The 17,091-nt window shown below is 39.9% G+C and overlaps 1 protein-coding gene across 1 annotated transcript; it reads left to right on the forward strand.

The window, feature by feature from the left end:
* Positions 1-9,579: 9,579 nt before the first annotated feature.
* On the forward strand, positions 9,580-11,675 carry Crp (C-reactive protein). The gene is made up of 2 exons (XM_026407967.2): positions 9,580-9,730; positions 9,973-11,675. The coding sequence occupies exons 1-2, from the start codon at positions 9,661-9,663 to the stop codon at positions 10,584-10,586; spliced, it is 684 nt and encodes a 227-aa protein (XP_026263752.2). The 5' UTR covers positions 9,580-9,660; the 3' UTR covers positions 10,587-11,675.
* The last annotated feature ends 5,416 nt before the right edge of the window (positions 11,676-17,091 follow it).

Below are 17,091 nucleotides of genomic sequence, written 5' to 3' on the forward strand. Positions count from 1 at the left end.
AATTTTAGACTTGATTACAGTGAGGCCTTTATAATTTAATTAATCTAATGCTCTGACCTGTGGCAAGTTTCTGGGGCAAAAATCCACATTGGCCACCAGCAGTCATGGAGAATTTATAATGGAGCACTGGGAATCGGCATGTCATTGCTTGATCAGAAACTTATTGATGGAGCTTGATGAACAAAAAGTAGATATATTTTGGGGTGAGATATTTACTCCCCACTCCCTGATGGAAGCAGCCCTAAATGGGCCTGGCTTCATTACTTTTCTGCTCATTCCTCTCCCCCGGGAGGGATCATTGGTATCCTGCATACCTCCTCTCAACTCTACCTTCAGTAAGGTCACAGGTTCGATTTGAAATCAGCCCTAATGGTAGTATTTACAGCCTGGAAACCAGCAAACAACAAATCGAGGTTTTTTTTGTTCTGAGACCTGGTTTATCAGCAGGCCACCAGAAAGAGTTGATCCTGAAGATGAGAACTTTTGACTCAGTGTCGATTAAAAAACGAAAACAAAATCCAAGTCAAGTGAGCATGAATATACGTGAATATATAGGCCAAGCTTTAATTGGGAAAAGAAATGGAGAAGGGGAGGTTTCAACTCCAGTTGATGGTATTTTTATGATCATTCCTTTAAGGAGGAGAACAGACTCTTGGCTTGATGTCACTCGATGTTTATGGTTTAGTTAAGAATATCAGGGCAAGACAAGGCACATTCCATACATGCTAAGAGTGTGAAGACTTTTAGCAAGTAAAGATTATGAATTTAGGTTTGAGAGTAAAGCCAAAGAGCTACTAGTTTCTGGCATCATCCTACACCTGGTGTTTGTGGTTAATTTGATTGAGAACCAGGGGGTAAGAAAAGGTACATTCCATACATTATAAGAACTGACTGAAATACTTTTAGCAAAAGATTATGAAGGCAGCCCAATAGTTTATCCATTATTTTGCCTCCTGTTCTGGTCCTTGTCTAAAAGTGACTTATCGTTGACTTTGGGTTAACAAATTGAGACTGTGTGTTTCTGTCCCTTTCTCATTCTATTGAGTGTGTGTGTGTGTGTGTGTGTGTGTGTGTGTGTGTTGAGGTCTGTCTGCCTCTAGCAGATATGTTTGGATTTTTTCTTGACCACCTGATGACCTTGGCAATAAATACTCTGCAACCACAAGGGGAAGTCTATCTGATTTAGCACTACCTGGGACCAGGTAAGTGAGGCTGACAATATTTGTCTTAAACCATCTTTGCCAGTCTGGCCCCTTTCAGTTTTAAAAATAGTATTTGTCTGACTACATTTGTCTGACTTCTCTATTGGTTTAAAACTCAGGTGGCAAAGAGAGAATTACACTGATAAGCTTCCTCAGACCTCAAACTTTATATTTCCTCTCTTGAGTTGGGAAGTTGTTTATACTTATGCTCCTCCTCTAATGGTTACTGCAACAAATATTTCTGTTTTTAATTTTTTTTCATTTTGAAAAACTATGTCACCAAGAATTGAAAATTTGTATCATGTATACACACACACACACACACACACACACACATATTTTAACAACACTCACAATAATTTAAAGAAGGCTTGATCTCCTGTCCTAGATGCAGACATGGTAATGAAATTGTTGCCTTTCTTACAAATTTTTTTGAATAGAACATTTTTCTTTAATAAAAATGTTATTTTGGAATAATTTTATATTTATAGATATGTTGCAACCATAACACAGAGTTCCCATATGCATCTCACCCAATTTACCCTAGTGTTAGCATCTTACATTGCCATAGTACATTTGTCAAAACTGAAAAACAGGATTGGTACACTTTTATTAAGTAGATGTCATCTTTTTTAAAAAAAAAATTTCTCCAGTTTTTATGCTAATGTTCTTTTCCTGTTTAAGGATTCAATCCAGGATATTGAATTGAGTTTAGTTATTGTGTTATTTTAATTGTCTCTGGTTTGTGAAAATTTCTTAGTCTTTTCCTGTTTTTCATGACTTTTAACAATTTTGAGGAGTACAAATCCTTGATTTGGTAGAATGTCTCTCAATTTGGTTTGTCTGATATTCCTCTCTTTAGAAGAATGAATTTGTGGGTGCTTGGGATGAAAATGAACTTGAGGGTTCAACTTGGGATGAATTATTCATTGTTTTTAATACTTACGAACACAATAGATAGGTAGATATGTATGTGTGCCACATAATATTGTTTTGGATTTTAAAAGCCGATACACGATTCCATTTAAGTAGCTTTTCATAACTTGCTTTTTAAAATTCAGTATTGTTTTTGAGATCTATCCTCTTTGAAATGCATTTTCTTTTAGCTCTAATGTGATGTATGCATTCCTGAAAATCCTCATGTTCTGTGTAATTGTGTACTAAAAATAACAGGGCTTGTGGGATAATTAGAACCATAGATAATTAGGGGCAGTCTACTCAAAACCAGTGCACTAACATACCAGAGCACTAACAGGAACAGTAACGATCCAATGAAACTATTAGCTTAGTGAAAGCTTCTCTGGACACTTTTGCCAGCTTCACAATTACTCTTGATTTTTGCAGCTTCTGTCCAATGCTTTGTCACCTCCTTTGAGGACTATCACTTCCCATAGAGGCTGGGTTCATCAAAATTTAAAATCTGATTATGAGTATAGCTTAAGTCATCAATAATTTTTTTTAACAAAAAAGGAAATGTCTTGGCGGCTTCTTCATCGGCAATTACAAGCATCACAATATAGCTTAAAATTGTGGAATGCATAGCAATTTTTGAAGTCACTAAACCATTTACTGCATGCACAAATAGCACTTAGGCTGAATTTTCAGGCTTTTTATTAAGATCTTCACATATTACTCAGGATTTTTCTTTGATTGTGAGAAAGTGTGGTCTTTTATTTCACTGTAGCATATAAATGAATATAACCTCTATGTTATATTGATGCTAGTCTTTAATTTATGTAAATATTTTATTTGCATATTATAATGACGCATGTCCTAATTTGCATCCAGACATTTGATTTGTTGCAGAGCAAGGTGTATATCTTTTTCAAGCCTTTTAACCGAGGTAAACAATTCTTCAATAGAAATAAACATTTTCCAACTCAGGGACATTTGGATTCTTTCTGTTTTTTCCTCCCAAGAACAAGCAATGCTTCAGAGAATTTCCTTGTATGTGTCTCTGAGGGTTTTTAAAACAAACAAACAAACAAACAAAAAATACACATGCACACACACACATATTTATATAGTTGCAGATGGACACAATACCTTTATTTATTTATCTTTATGTGGTGCTGAGGATTGAACCCAGTGCCTCACCTGTGTTAGACGAGTGCTCTACCACTGAGCCACAACCCCAGTAAGTTATATTTTTAGAGATAAAATGGTTGGATTATGTGTGAAAATGTTTAATGTAATATATACATTAATTTGGAGAGCATCAACATCATCATGATACTAGGTTACTCAATGCATGTGGCATAGTTCTCTATTCATTTTTGATGTCTTATACTTTTTAAATAACAGGGTTGCCAGATGCTTTATTAGTTTTTTTCAATATCATGATTGGGATCGTTTATGTTATATTTTCTAATGGATCACTTTCATGGGAAAGGAACATTTTTAATGTGTTTTATAGTTCTTTGATATGTTGAACTTCTGTTGATCCTAATAGTTTGTGTATAGATTTTTCTAGAATTTTAAAATACAGATCATCAGATGCATACATTGTTATATATTTTTGATCTGTTCTGAGCATCAGATCACTTTTTTATTGCATTGAATTCCACAATGCAGTAGGTAGATAGCAGGTATCTTGTTATGTTCCTGTCTCTAAAGGGAAGTTTATAAATTTCATTTTTAAGAATGATATTTGTGGTGGGTTTTTAGTAGAAACTCTTTTAACTTTTAATTTAGGGAAGCTAGGTGATGAATTTTTAAAAATACACAAAAAATTTTAAATAGATGATGATTTTAAAATCATCTACTGGAATGATCTTGTGATGCGGCTATTTAAGTCTGTCAAAATGCCATAATTTACATTTATAGGTTTTCCTAATTTTGAGCTACCATGCTCAAAATTAGGAAAACCTATAAGGAAAACCTTTCATAGGTGTTAATTATTTTACCTTGTCCAAGAGAATTCTCTGTAACTGGCTACCTACTACCCACTGCTAGTCCCCATGGAAACCACTCCAAAAATCAATCCTTGTCAATGGTAAGGCTTGGACACCTACTCTTGAGTCATGTCAGGGGACTGCTTGCCTCCTGCTATGAATGTTCAAGTAGCCCACTGCACCAGGGAACTGCTGATGCCCACCATGGCATTCATGATGCCATGAATGCTAAGTTGTCATACCATATTGTTCTTGTATCAGGACTCAGATCACCCCAGGGGAGAAGTCAGCACATTTTTAATCTTGCAGTCTCATAGTTCCAGGTGAGAGATTCCTCTCCTGGAGTCTGTTCCTCAGCCCTGTCAGATCTCTGAGCCCTGCCCTAGAATATGAAGGTTTCCTACTGTGCAGGTGCCCAGTAAATGTCAATTCGACCAGGTTTGAGCATTACCTGGCCCTTTGCTTTTGTTTGCTAGCCAGCTCTATTGAGTTGTGATGTTTCCAACTTTCTTGTGTGTAGATTGATTTTGACCTGATTATACTTTTTGCATAGAAGAGATTCACAGATGAATTGACTCCTCATTTTCTTTTCTTGCATTATTTTTGTTTGGGTTTTATGTAAACTTATTATCAGGTACTTAACAGAAGTCAAATAGCTTTCTCTCTTTTTTCCTCTTTTTAATTCTCATTTTCTTGACAATCATCTAACATGCATTGATTCAATGATAATTGTATATGTTTACAGGGTAAACATATTATGCAATGATTAAATCAGGCTAATTAACATATCTTGTCCCTCAAATATTTATTATTCTTTATGGTGTATTTATTAATCCTTATTCCTTTCTGGGACACATAAACATACTGTGTGGAAATTTTTCTGATATTGCTCCTTTTCCTGGTTATCAAATTCCTTGTCACAGTTTAGACTTTTTTTTTTTTTTTAAATACACCCTGCTGGATACTTTCTTGCCCTTTTGATCTGACTACTTTCATCATCCACTCTGGGAATTTTTCCTATTATTCTTAGATTATTTTCCTTCCTCCAATATAAATATTTCTTTCTCTGAAATCCCTGTTTTAGTTTTAATTCCTGTAATTTTTGTCTTTTATTTATTATCATTTAGGCTTCCTATACTCTGAGTCTCTTAATTCTGCTTCTCAATAAAAACATTTCCCATTTGCTTTTAGATTCTGTTTCTAAGATAGCTGCACCTAAATTTTTAAGGGGAGTGCCCTTTTCTCATGGCACGAATTCTTTTTCAACTTGCCTATGGATGCTCTTACTGTTTTCTGTAGTTCATTTCCAGGAATTATGAAGAAAGAGCAAGATGTACCAGTAAATTTTTCTCCTAGGTTTGAGAACATAGGATTTCTTCCTGGGTGTCTGCAGCCTCCTGGGCAATGTCCTACCTGCTGGGCCAAAGGACTTCTCACTCTAAGCTGAGAGCAAAGATGCCTGTTGCTTACTGCTTGCTTAAAGAGGGCAGGGGATGGCCACCGACACTCCTTGATCAGGGCTACGACTCTGGGTTCTATCCCTCATTTCCTTTATTTTGGTGCACACCAGGATAAATTTTTATGGCAGCTCTTTTTCTGCTTATGCTTTGGGTTATGTTGTCTTCTGTGATGTAAAATTCCAGTGCTTTCTGGCTTTCCAAAATTCTTCATATCTCCTTTCATTGCTGGAACTCTTTTTCTGGCACTACATCGATCTCCTTTTTAAAAATATGTTTCTTGTCATTTGTAGGAATTGAGGTGGGAAGAAGGTATCGGCGTTAGTGTTCACTCCACTATTGATTAAATTTATCTTCTGGGTTTTTCTCCCCGTCATCTCTTCCTTTGTTCCTTCAGTTATTCCTTCATCTAGTCGTCCTACTGGGCACTAACTGTATACCAGGCAGGGCAGCTGGTTGGCCTTTAAGAAGGTAATATTATTGCCCATAAATCAAACTGGAATTTGAATTTCTGCTGGTATTTTTTCTAACAGAGATAAGGATGCTGTATTTGCATCTATGTGCACATTTTTCCTTTTTTTTTTTAGCTTCACAAAGTAAAGACATTTATTCATAAATCCCCAAAGTCTCAATTATTTAGTAATTTCAGTTATCACTTTTTATTGGTTCTTTTTAGTTATATATGACAGCAGAATCCATTTTGATATAATTACACACACATGGAATGTATCTTATTCTACTTAGAGTCCCATTCTTATGGAGGCACCTAGTGGTGGGATTCACTGTGTTGTTTTCACGTAAGTAATGGGAAAACTACGACAGGTTCATTCCACTGTCTTTCCTTTGGTTATTCCTCTTCCCTTCCCTCCCTTCCCCATTGTCTAGTCTTTAGAATCATCTTTCCTAGAGGCTTACCTCAGGTCACGTTGTAGTGTTTGAACTCCAAATACCTGAAACCAACTCATCATAGAGCCATCTGGTACTTCCCCTTTTCCTCCCTCTTCCCTAGATCTCTGTTACCTGTAACATAACTGGTCACATTAACGGCTTAGTGCCTGATCCCTAGTAAAATGCTTCCAACATTTGTCTTCGTTGAATTAGTGAACTAAGACTCATCAAGTGGTCTCCCCATTTGTAACCTCTTTTAGTTCAATACATCCTTCATCCTTCTGCCAATAAACAAGTCACAGATCTGACAATGTGCTCATGGTTTAAGAAACCTTCAAAGTCTTACTTGCTTACTGTGAATGACCTTAGGCCCAATATTTCAATAGATTATTTTGTTAAGTTTCCATAACTAACAGGAACAGAGAAAGAGAGTAAGTAATATACATCATGAGTACCAAGGTAACAATTTTGCTGATAAAACAGAATAGAAATTCTAACAGTGCTTGGTAGTAGGAAACACCAAGTGAAAGTTACACTCTTGAGTTAGTTAGGAGAGAAGGTGAATAAAAGAATGAATTGGTACAATCTGCAGACTAAGGAGACCTTGGAGTTTTGACTTGCAAATCAGTAAACTTTTAGACTGAAAGAACATTTGTTCATTAAAATGGACTATCATGGTTATAAAGGTTCAAGTCAATTTTTTTGGAGTTTATGTATGAAAACAAAATTTGGTTGTGACCATCATTCACGTTATTCTCTCGGTCTTGAATCTCCCACTTCCATTTTTGTGTCTCCGTTTAAAGGTTGCCCTTTCCACAAAGACCTCAGCTTCTCTGGGAGGATTCTGGTAGCAAGGATGCTAGTGTCTTTCAGGACAAGGGAGGTAAGTTTGGACACGCTTTGTCCTGGATTCAGGGCATTGTTAAAGAGGTATTCCCATTTGCCAAATACATTGAAATGTAAGTATCATCAAGCAAACTGAAACATGTAAAATGGTGAATAGACTTCAGAAGATCTGAGGTAAAGCTGGAGGAGGTGAGATTAGACCCGGAGAGACTCAGTGCCTCAGCTCTACTTGGGAGACAAGGATGGGCAGTGGTCGAACAGAAAACCACTTCTTTTAGGCACAAGGCCTTAAAATTATTTTACTTTTTGAATTAACATGTAGTTATTAGAGAGAGAGAGAGAGAGAGAGAGAGAGAGAGAGAGAGAGATGAACTTTGCTGAATATAGTGAGGAGTAGGGTAAGATAAGAACAGAAAATCCATTATTAAATAATAAAAAAAGAAAGAGAGAGGGGTTTGTATGTGTGGGTTTCACTGGTGGAAACCAAAGTCTGATTTTCATGGGTCGAAGGTGGATCAACAAATGGGAAAATGGAAGTTGTAACTACACATAATCTTTTCCTCCTTCCTTCCTTCTTTTTTATTCTTTCTTTTTTCCCTTTCCTTTCTTCCCTCTTCCCCTTCCTTCCTTCTCTAACATATCAGCTACATTGCAGCATTGTTTTTTGGGGGAATGATTGAGTAAAAATGAAGAAATTAATGATCTATACATAAGATACTAAGAATATGTCCAGGTGCAGAATTCCCTGCGTGGTGGAGAAGGCCTGGGTGGCATTGCTAAAGGGCAAGGTTGACCTTAGATATCCACAGGGATGGCTCATCTCTTGTAATAGGAGAGAGACAGAAAGGCTGGTAGGTTTTGTGGTGGAAATTTGTGTGATGATATCAGGTAGGATTCAGTATCAGAAAGACTAAATTAATAGTGATTTTGTGAAAGATGAGACTATTTTCCCTTGATGTATGTTCAGGTAGGCAGTCGAGGACTAATACAGTGGCCCCCAAAATAAATTATCTTGTTGCTGTGCCAAGCTCAATATGCAGCTTATATTTTTTCATCTGAAGGTGACTGACTGCTCCATCTCCTGCTCTCATGTCTGAATCCTCACCCAAGGGAAAGGGGGAAGTGAAAGGGAACACACACGTATCTTCTCAGTAAGGGCCCAACCTGGAGATGGTTCCTATTCTGCTCCCCGCTCAAACACTGGCACTTAACGACTTAATTACTCCTAGATGCGAAGGAGGTTGGGACATTTAGCGCTTGGCTGGGTGACCATGTGCCCAACTATTTATTTATTTATTTTTATGTGGTGCTGAGGATCGCACCCAGGACCTTGCATGTGCCAGGCGAGTGCTCTGCCGCTGAGCCATAACCCCAGCCCCACAAATGCTATTCTTAAAAAGAAGTGGAGAATGGATACTGGGGAATGGCCCGGAGCCTCTGCTACAAAGGATATAGTGTTCCTTTTCTGATTGCTTTTGATTTTTCAATGAAGGGGTGAGCTCATGAAAAAAAAAACGAATGAAATTTGGGGGATTGCAGGAACAAGGGGAAGGAGAAAAATAGTCATTTGGAAGTGTGAGTCAAGTAAGGAACTGTCGCAAGATTGCCAGGCAGTGTGGAAGGCCAACTTGAATTACTTCAGCCATGGAGACCACTGTAGATCATCCTGACTTCTCCGTGAAGTTTTATATATGCAGAGAATAATCTGGTAAAGAAGCTCCGACACTGTGGTACATTTGGGATCAGACACATGTCTCACCTGACCAGAGATCTCCTAATAAGTACAGTCAGTTGACTAAGAAATGTTTGCTCTTGGCTCCAGGTATGGCATGTTTGCTTTCCTCTTCCCCAGTCTGTAAGTGGGCAGATTTTGAAAAGGGTTGGTGATGACATCCATCTGCACAGGCTGTCAGTTTCCCTCCATCGGACGCCATGACTTGGGCTGCAGTAGGCGTTGGAGAAGCAACGATCATGAGCACACAGATGGCCACCTGTCTGTTAAGTTAAAAGTTTCCATTATTTTCTCAGGATAGCCACAGTGGAACCTTGAGAAGCTTCTTCGTTTTTTTCCCTGTCACCAAGAATTGGCGATTCACGAGTCACAGGAGTTTGTAATAAATAACCCACATTGATTTCTCTGTTCCGGAATGATCTGGCTTCCCTTCCTCCCACAGCCCTGACACTTGTCCCAGAGGCAGTGTTAGAAAATCATTTACAAAGTGGCACAGAATCCCTGTTCTGCTAAGGATATAAATCCAGGTGGGATAGAGCAGGCCTGCGGCGAGGAACCTAGGACTTCTAGTTCCTGAGCTTTCAGACAAACACTTTTTCCAGGGGCGTGAATCCAGATCCTAGAAGCATCGGCAGCAGGGAATGGCCATGGAGAAGCTGTTATGGTGTGTCCTGGTGTTGCTTGGCTTCTCTAATGCTTTTGACCAGAAAGGTAGGAGGTTCCACAGACGATGTCAGAGATGTGATGGGAGGGGTAGGGATGGGGTGGGGCCTCAGATTATACAAACGGAATTCAGAGGAACATTCCGTATGCAAGAGAGGGCAGGGGCTGGGGAGAGGAGAGCTGGGGAAATGGTGGGTTTGCTTCTTGATCCCAAGCTGTATTTGTGAAAGAGGGGCAGATCTTGGTGATCTGAGAAACTTCTCATCTCTGATTGGTTTTCTGTCTCACAGACATGTCTAGGAAGGCCTTTGTGTTTCCCAAAGTGTCGGATGATTCCTATGTATCCCTGAAAGCCCAGTTAAAGGAGCCACTGAAAGCCTTCACCGTGTGCTTCCACATCTACACCGAACTGGCCCTGACCCGGGATTACAGTATTTTCTCTTACGCGACCAAGAAACAATTTAATGATATCCTCATATTTTGGTCGTTCAATAAAGGATACCTTCTTTCCGTGGGTGGGTCTGGAATATTTTTCAAGGCTCCCGAAGTTACTATGGCTCCAGTACACATCTGTACCAGCTGGGAGTCCATCACAGGGATCGCAGAGCTCTGGGTAGACGGGAAGCCCATGGTGAGGAAGAGTCTGAATAAGGGCTACTCTGTGGGGACAGAGGCAAGCATCGTCCTGGGACAGGATCAAGATTCATTTGGCGGAGGCTTTGAGGCAAACCAGTCTTTGGTGGGAGACCTTGGAGATGTGAACATGTGGGACTTCGTGTTGACTCCAGATCAGATCAACATGGTGTACGTTGGTGGGACCTTCAGTCCTAATGTCCTGGACTGGAAGGCACTGACATATGAAGCTCACGGTGAGGTGTTCGTCAAGCCCCAGCTGTGGCCGTGAGTTCTGAATGTGGATGTTGGTGACCACACCTCATGGGCCCCCTGTCTGTCGCTAGGGACCTTTGCCCCCGATGCGTGCCGAAGGTCTGCTCTGTGAACATAAACCTTTGCTTTTCTGCTCTGTCTTCCTCAGCACCAGAGGGCAGAATTGAATTGTCTGGCTTGGGGGCTCGTGAACCACGATGGGGAGCTTTGTCCAGATGAATCACGATTGTAGATGTTTTTTTTTTGTTTGCATATTTACTTTTTAAGTGAACGGATTTCAGAAATCATCTCTTACCCTCAAATGGATGAGAAGATTGATACCCACAGAAAGGAGAAGAGAATTTTTAAAAAGTCGCAGGGCAGGGACATCTCTGAGATGGGAATTCCTACCCAGGGTCCCCCAGAAAGTAGAAGGTACTTGCCTGAGTTCACAGGGCTTTTCCATCTCGGAGCTAGGACTTTAGCAGAGGTTTGCAGAATGCTCATCACTATATCATGGATCTAGGTCTTCTGATGTGGAAAACCCATTAATACTGTGCATTGCCTCCACTTTCTCAAAGTACCCGGGAAAGGCAGTTGAAATTGCCGTGGCAGAGAAAGCCTGGCTTCTCCCCTGGGACAAATGAGATACACGGGTATAGTTATTTCAGTTATTATTGCCTAGGACTTACGTAACAATAGTTTTTATTTGCTTACAATGTTTTCTTGATTTTATGGTTTTTCTGGGAAATTCTTTTCCTACTCCATGTGTGGAGCTGTGAGTGCCTCCACCAACGTATCCAGAGTGGGCTTGTGACCCAAGCTGTCCTATCAGGGTATCCATGACTCACTTCCCTAGGGAGGGGTTGTTTTTGGTTGTTTCTGTGTTCCAAACAGGACAAATTAGTCCTTCCAAGGATTGTGTTATGGACTTCAGGAGGCAACATCTTTCTGGAATTCCAAGCTAAGAGGGTGTGAGCCTGGACCTCTAGCAGTCATCTTGGTTACCACATGGAGACAATGAAGAAAGAAGCCATGTTGGGACTTTAAGAGTGGAGAGGCTGACAGAATGATGCAGAATTGACTATATTGAGTCTCTAAATCAGTTTTTTTTTTCTGGAAAAGAACCTGCACCTGGACTTCCCAGGTTCATTATCCAATAAAGCCCCTGTTTACTCCAATAAATTGGACCTGTTTTCTGGTGGTTGCTTTGTAAGCTGGGACTAACTTTTCTAATGCATTACCGAAACCAAAGCCCAGTTTAGACTGACAATTACTGTCTTGTGAGAACATATCCATGGTACTCTACTGTCTCTTGGAGTCTCCTGTAAGGGTTCTCTCTGACCAGTGTGGCCCTTCTTTTGAGAGAGCTGGACATTCATGTGGGGTCAGTTGTGGGCTTTTGAATACTTCCACTTTATCATTATTCCAGTTTGAGGAACAAAAACGAAAGGTCATTGAGAACCAGCAATCTGCTGTCAGTTTCAGTGCAAGAATGCATTCACCCTGGTCTTCTAACAGTTTCTTCTTCTTTGACTGTTTTGTAGTTAATACATGCCTAAACATTATATACCATAAAAATACAACTTGCTAGAACTTGCCCGGGTTGGCAGCAATAAGGTCTCTGGTTTGCTAAGAATTATGTTCAGAACATTAGGAGGATGAACAGAAAATCTTTGAAGTAAATTAATTTATGAGTATTGATTTCCATAATTGACGTTTGATAACCATTTAGAAGCACAAACATTAATGAGATATATTCTTGGGCAAAAATGTGAGTGTAGCCATTCTCTGTTGTCCAATAAGGACAGATCCATAGACCCTGACACATCAGCTAGCAGAAGAGAGGACTGACACTCTTTTCCAGTTGCAGAATCCAGTCAAGAGATATGTCTTAATTATAGAAGGCCATCCCCACTCTCCAGGGATGTGGGCTGAGCTAATATTTTCTTCAGAATTCAATTATCGGTACGTTCCTATACATGGTCTACTGGACAGCCTCTGGCCCTAATAATTTTAGCCAAGAAAATTTTAATAGCTGGTGTTTGCATTCAGCGAACATTAGAAAATCTTAATAAAGCATTCCTATAATATTTAAATTTAAGCAGTTTAGTTTACTGGTGGATACTTGAATGTAATCTTGTTGGAAAATGTATCCCTAGTTAACAGGTGAGTTGTCATATCATAGAGTTGTTACATGTGATCCAATTAAAAATTAGATGACGTCTGCCAAAAAGAATGATTTCGGTTTGGGCATGTTGGTGGTCATCTTTAAAGAAGGATCTAGTGCAACTAGACTCAGGGTATCCCAGTAGCCCTGTGCTTCTTGTGCATTCAGGGAGGTCCCCTTTACCTTTCATCCACATAGTCAAGTGATCTCCTAAGGCTCCTTCATGGTCCTGAGGATGATAATTGCCTAATCACCCAAGGCAGATCACACGCACACAGTCTTGTTTTTTTTTCTTACCAGGGATTTGACCCCAGGGTGCCTAACCACTGGGCCGCATCTCCAGCCCTTTTTATTTTATTTTATTTTGAGACAGGGTCTTGCTAAGTTGCTTAGGGTCTCGCTAAATTGCTGAGGCTAGCTTTGAACTTGTGCTTTTCCTGCCTCAGCCTCTCGAGATGCTGGGATTTCTGGTGTATGCCACTACCTCCGGCACACAGACAATCTTAGTACCCTACACTTACTAAGCTCTTTACCATGTGCTAGGCACTGTTCTACCCCCTTTACATATATTTACTTGTTTGACAACCCTAGGAAGTAAAGGCTGTTTTATAGTCATATTTTACAGGCAAAGAAGGTTAGGTCTGGAGAGGTTCATTGACTTACTCAGCTATGATTTGAACTGAGGCAGTCTGGCCCTAGGGCCTGGTGATTCTAACCACTTTGTCTACTACCATGTGCAGCAAAAGTTCATATCCCGTACTTAGCCTCCTTTGAGGACACAGAGTGTGGGACATGTGTTTCCATATAGGGAGGCCATTGCAGGATGCCATATATCCAGAAGGTTAACTGACATGACCGGTGCACTGATAATCTTCCTACTTAAAATTTTGTTCATATGTTTGGTAGCATGACTTGCACATAGAAATCCCATTTGACCTCAGCATCCACATAACATTAGGCGGCCTATGCCTGTGCTACACTGTCAAAGTTCTGTTTTGACCTGGACCCATCCAACTCTTTCCCCGGCCTGTATACCTAGAGGTAATTTCATGGGAACCATTCATCAAAGGCATGGGATCACATGAGAATTCCCAGTGGACCAGGTGGTACCCAACTTCAGATGCTAATTAGAATTACCCAGAGGGCTTTAAAAAAAATCCCCTGGTCTTGGCTTCACCTCAAATTATTACATCAGGTTCTTTGGTAGCAAGACCAGTTGAGAGTATCTCTAAAGCTTCTCAGGTGATTATAGTGTATAGCTGAGTCTCCAGCAGTGGAGGATGGGGTGCCACGGTTTCAGGCTGAGTGGTAGCTTTGAAATGACTGCAGTCACAGCTGTTGTCCCTGACAGTTCACAGTGTTGTTTCTGACCAATGTGCCCCTGGCTTCCTCCTTTCCCTGTGTTACAGGGGTTTTGGTTCGAATGTGGGGAGCGTGCCCAGCTCTCTCTTTCAGCACTGGAGTTTAGAGTTGTAAGCTGCTCTAGGCTTAAATCAAGTAAAAGGACAGCCCTGTATTTAGTGTGTTATTTATTCAATAAAGCCGTGCTGTGATAACAAACATTCTGCTTGTCTAACCATGTTTTCCTTTTCTCCCTATGATTGTTACTTTGGATCCAGGCAATTTGTGGTGTTTGTCTGAACTTCTGGGGCTTTAAATCAGGGAGGAACCAAAGTGCCAACATATTGTAGAAAGGCTGAGATCCTTGAATATTTTTGTTGGAGCATCACAAGCAAAGAGAGAGGCCTCTGATGCAACCTACCTGAGGGAAGGGGGAGGTCACATTGCAAGCACCCAGGGCTCTGTGATTGACGGGAGAAGTTACAGGATGGTGTTGGCAGATGGCTGGAACGAGGGGAGGCTGTGAACTGGTTCAGAGGGGAGGTCTCTCAGATTCTTTCTCTCTCTTGCTTTAGTTCTTGCTCTCCTGATCTCCCTCCTTTTCTCTTTAAGACTTGCTCAGTTTGTCCATTTGGAAGGTAGCTCCAATAATGCAGTGGGATCCATGAAATTAATAACAACTCCAGTGTCCACCCATTATCTTGTTTTCCATGTTCCTTTGACTGACCTGGGGAGCCCAGATATTACCAAGAGGATAATTTTGGTATTGAGAAAACATTGTCTTCCTTCTTTGTCCCAATATTTTCACCTGTTTAAAATCATGAATATATCTTTTAAAGGACAAGTGGTTAGATTGAGAGGTCAGAAGCTTTTGCAGCAATTACATTAAGCCAGTTTTATATTTTTAAAATCAGACGTGAGAAGTTTGGGAAAGGGTGATCTAAAGATTTAATTACAGGGCTGGGGTGATGCACATGCCTGTAATCCCAGCAATTTGGGAGGATGAGGCAGGAGGATTGCAAGTTCAAGGCAGCCTTAGGAACTTAGCAAGACCCTGTCTCAAAAGATAAAAAGTATTGGAGATGTGCATTAGTGGTAGAGCTCTCCTGGGTTTAAATCCCTGGTACAGGAAAAAAAATGATTTAACTATAAATTATTAAAAATTAAACCATTCTAGAAACAATCTCTCTCTCTCCCTCTCTCTCTCTCTCTGAACTGGTGATTGAAACCAGGGCCACTTAACCACTGAACCATGTCCCCAGTCCCTTTTTTATATTTTATCTAAAGACAGGGTCCCACTGAGTTACCTAGAGCCTTGCCAAGTTGCTGGGCTGGTTTTGAACTTGGGATCCTCCTGCCTCAGTCTCGAAAGCTGCTGAAATTACAGGTGTGGGCCACCGTGCCTGGCTATCTTCACATTGAATAGTCCTTTTTCTTTGTGTGTTTACAATATGCTACCTACATCTGAGCTGATTCTTCTAGTCAATAGAGAAGTAACCTCTATTATTAATTTCTCATTGAATATCAATAGGCAGATGAATATCTCATGATGAGATCACAATGAATAAACTTGAGATTCTTTTTACATGAAATTATGATGATATATAAATATATATATAAAAGATATATATATATATATATATATAAAAGTATATTGCCTAATGGATACTGTACCTCTGTTTTAGTCATTCTGGGCATAAAGCCAAATGGCCACATTCTGATTGGGTGTCCTATTCATAACAGGAAATAGTAATTTTTGGAGCTTCAAGGACTACCATTCTTTATTCCCTTTTTCCTTGTTTCTTAATTAAACACACACACATGCACACACGCAGATACATGCGCACTTCATTTTAGAAGCAATCCAACCACATTACGGAAATGTTGCAGGAGAAAAAAAAATCTACATTATTCCTCTAATAGTAGTACATGGTTTGGAAGTATTGGAGTTCTTTTTTCTTTTTAAATATAGTGTATATACAATTCTTTTAGTTTTTCTTTTCTTTAACCAGAAGCATTTTTACTTGTTATAACATAAAGTTCACAGCTAACTTTTAAAGTGGTAATCCATTCTGATTAGTGGATGGAGATATATGTATATACAATTTACTTAAACATTCTCAATTTTCCAATTTTTCAGGGTACTAAGTAATGTTAAATGGTTTTCTTTATGAATAAAGCCTCTCTTTTATCTCTCCTATTTTACATAATTTCCCAGGTTGTGATGGTTCTAATTTACCGGGTCATACCACATAGAGCTGTTGGAACACCAGCCGGCACTGTGGAGTCTCTAATAAATAACCCATATTGATCTCTCATTTGGTGATTTATCTTGCTCTCTTTGCTCTTAGAGCTTTGATTCATGGCTTCAAGGGACAATTCTGGAAAATCATTTACCAGCTGAGACACCTGACTACAGCACATTTAAGGTCAAGGTGGAGCAGATCTGAGACGGAGGGATCTCAAATGTCCAAACCCAGAATCTCAGCCACTGATACTTTTTTTTTTTCAGGAGGATAATTCAAATTCTGCTCACACGGACAGCAGGGAGGGAGCGTGGAGTTTCCCAGGCTTGTAGCATGAAGTTGTCTGTGTTTCTCGTCTTCATCAGTCTCCCTAGAGATTTTCCCCAGGCAAGTACTGCTTCAGATGGGAGCTGGGATCTCATCCTCAGATGCAGTTGTGATTATATCAACCTGTTAGGGAAAAGGGCCAGCTGAGGTGTGGAACTGGTCTGGGGAAGAGGTCAGTCTGTGGTTTCTAAATTCAACATCTCTGGATATGGAGAGAGAATTCATTTTTTTTTTTTTTTGTGGCCTAACAAGCTTACCCAATGATCTTATTTTCCCTCTGTCTCTCTCTCTTTTTTATACCATGAACATGAACACAAAAGCCTTTGTGTTGCCCAGAGTTACATGATTCCTTTGTGAATCTGACTATGGACAAAAGGATCCACTGGAGACCTTCCCCATGTGCCTTGGCACCCACAGGGACCTGGCCCAGGAAGGTTGCCTTTTCTCTCAATACTAGA

This window comes from Urocitellus parryii, chromosome 11 (genome assembly GCF_045843805.1).
Source record: "Urocitellus parryii isolate mUroPar1 chromosome 11, mUroPar1.hap1, whole genome shotgun sequence".
NCBI lineage: Eukaryota > Metazoa > Chordata > Mammalia > Rodentia > Sciuridae > Urocitellus > Urocitellus parryii.

Excerpts from the sequence above, each read along its gene's own strand:
- Crp (XM_026407967.2), top strand. The coding sequence starts at position 9,661 with ATGGCCATGGAGAAGCTGTTATGGTGTGTCCTGGTGTTGCTTGGCTTC. Across the intron at positions 9,731-9,972 it reads TAATGCTTTTGACCAGAAAG|ACATGTCTAGGAAGGCCTTT; the intron begins GTAGGAGGTTCC and ends TCTGTCTCACAG.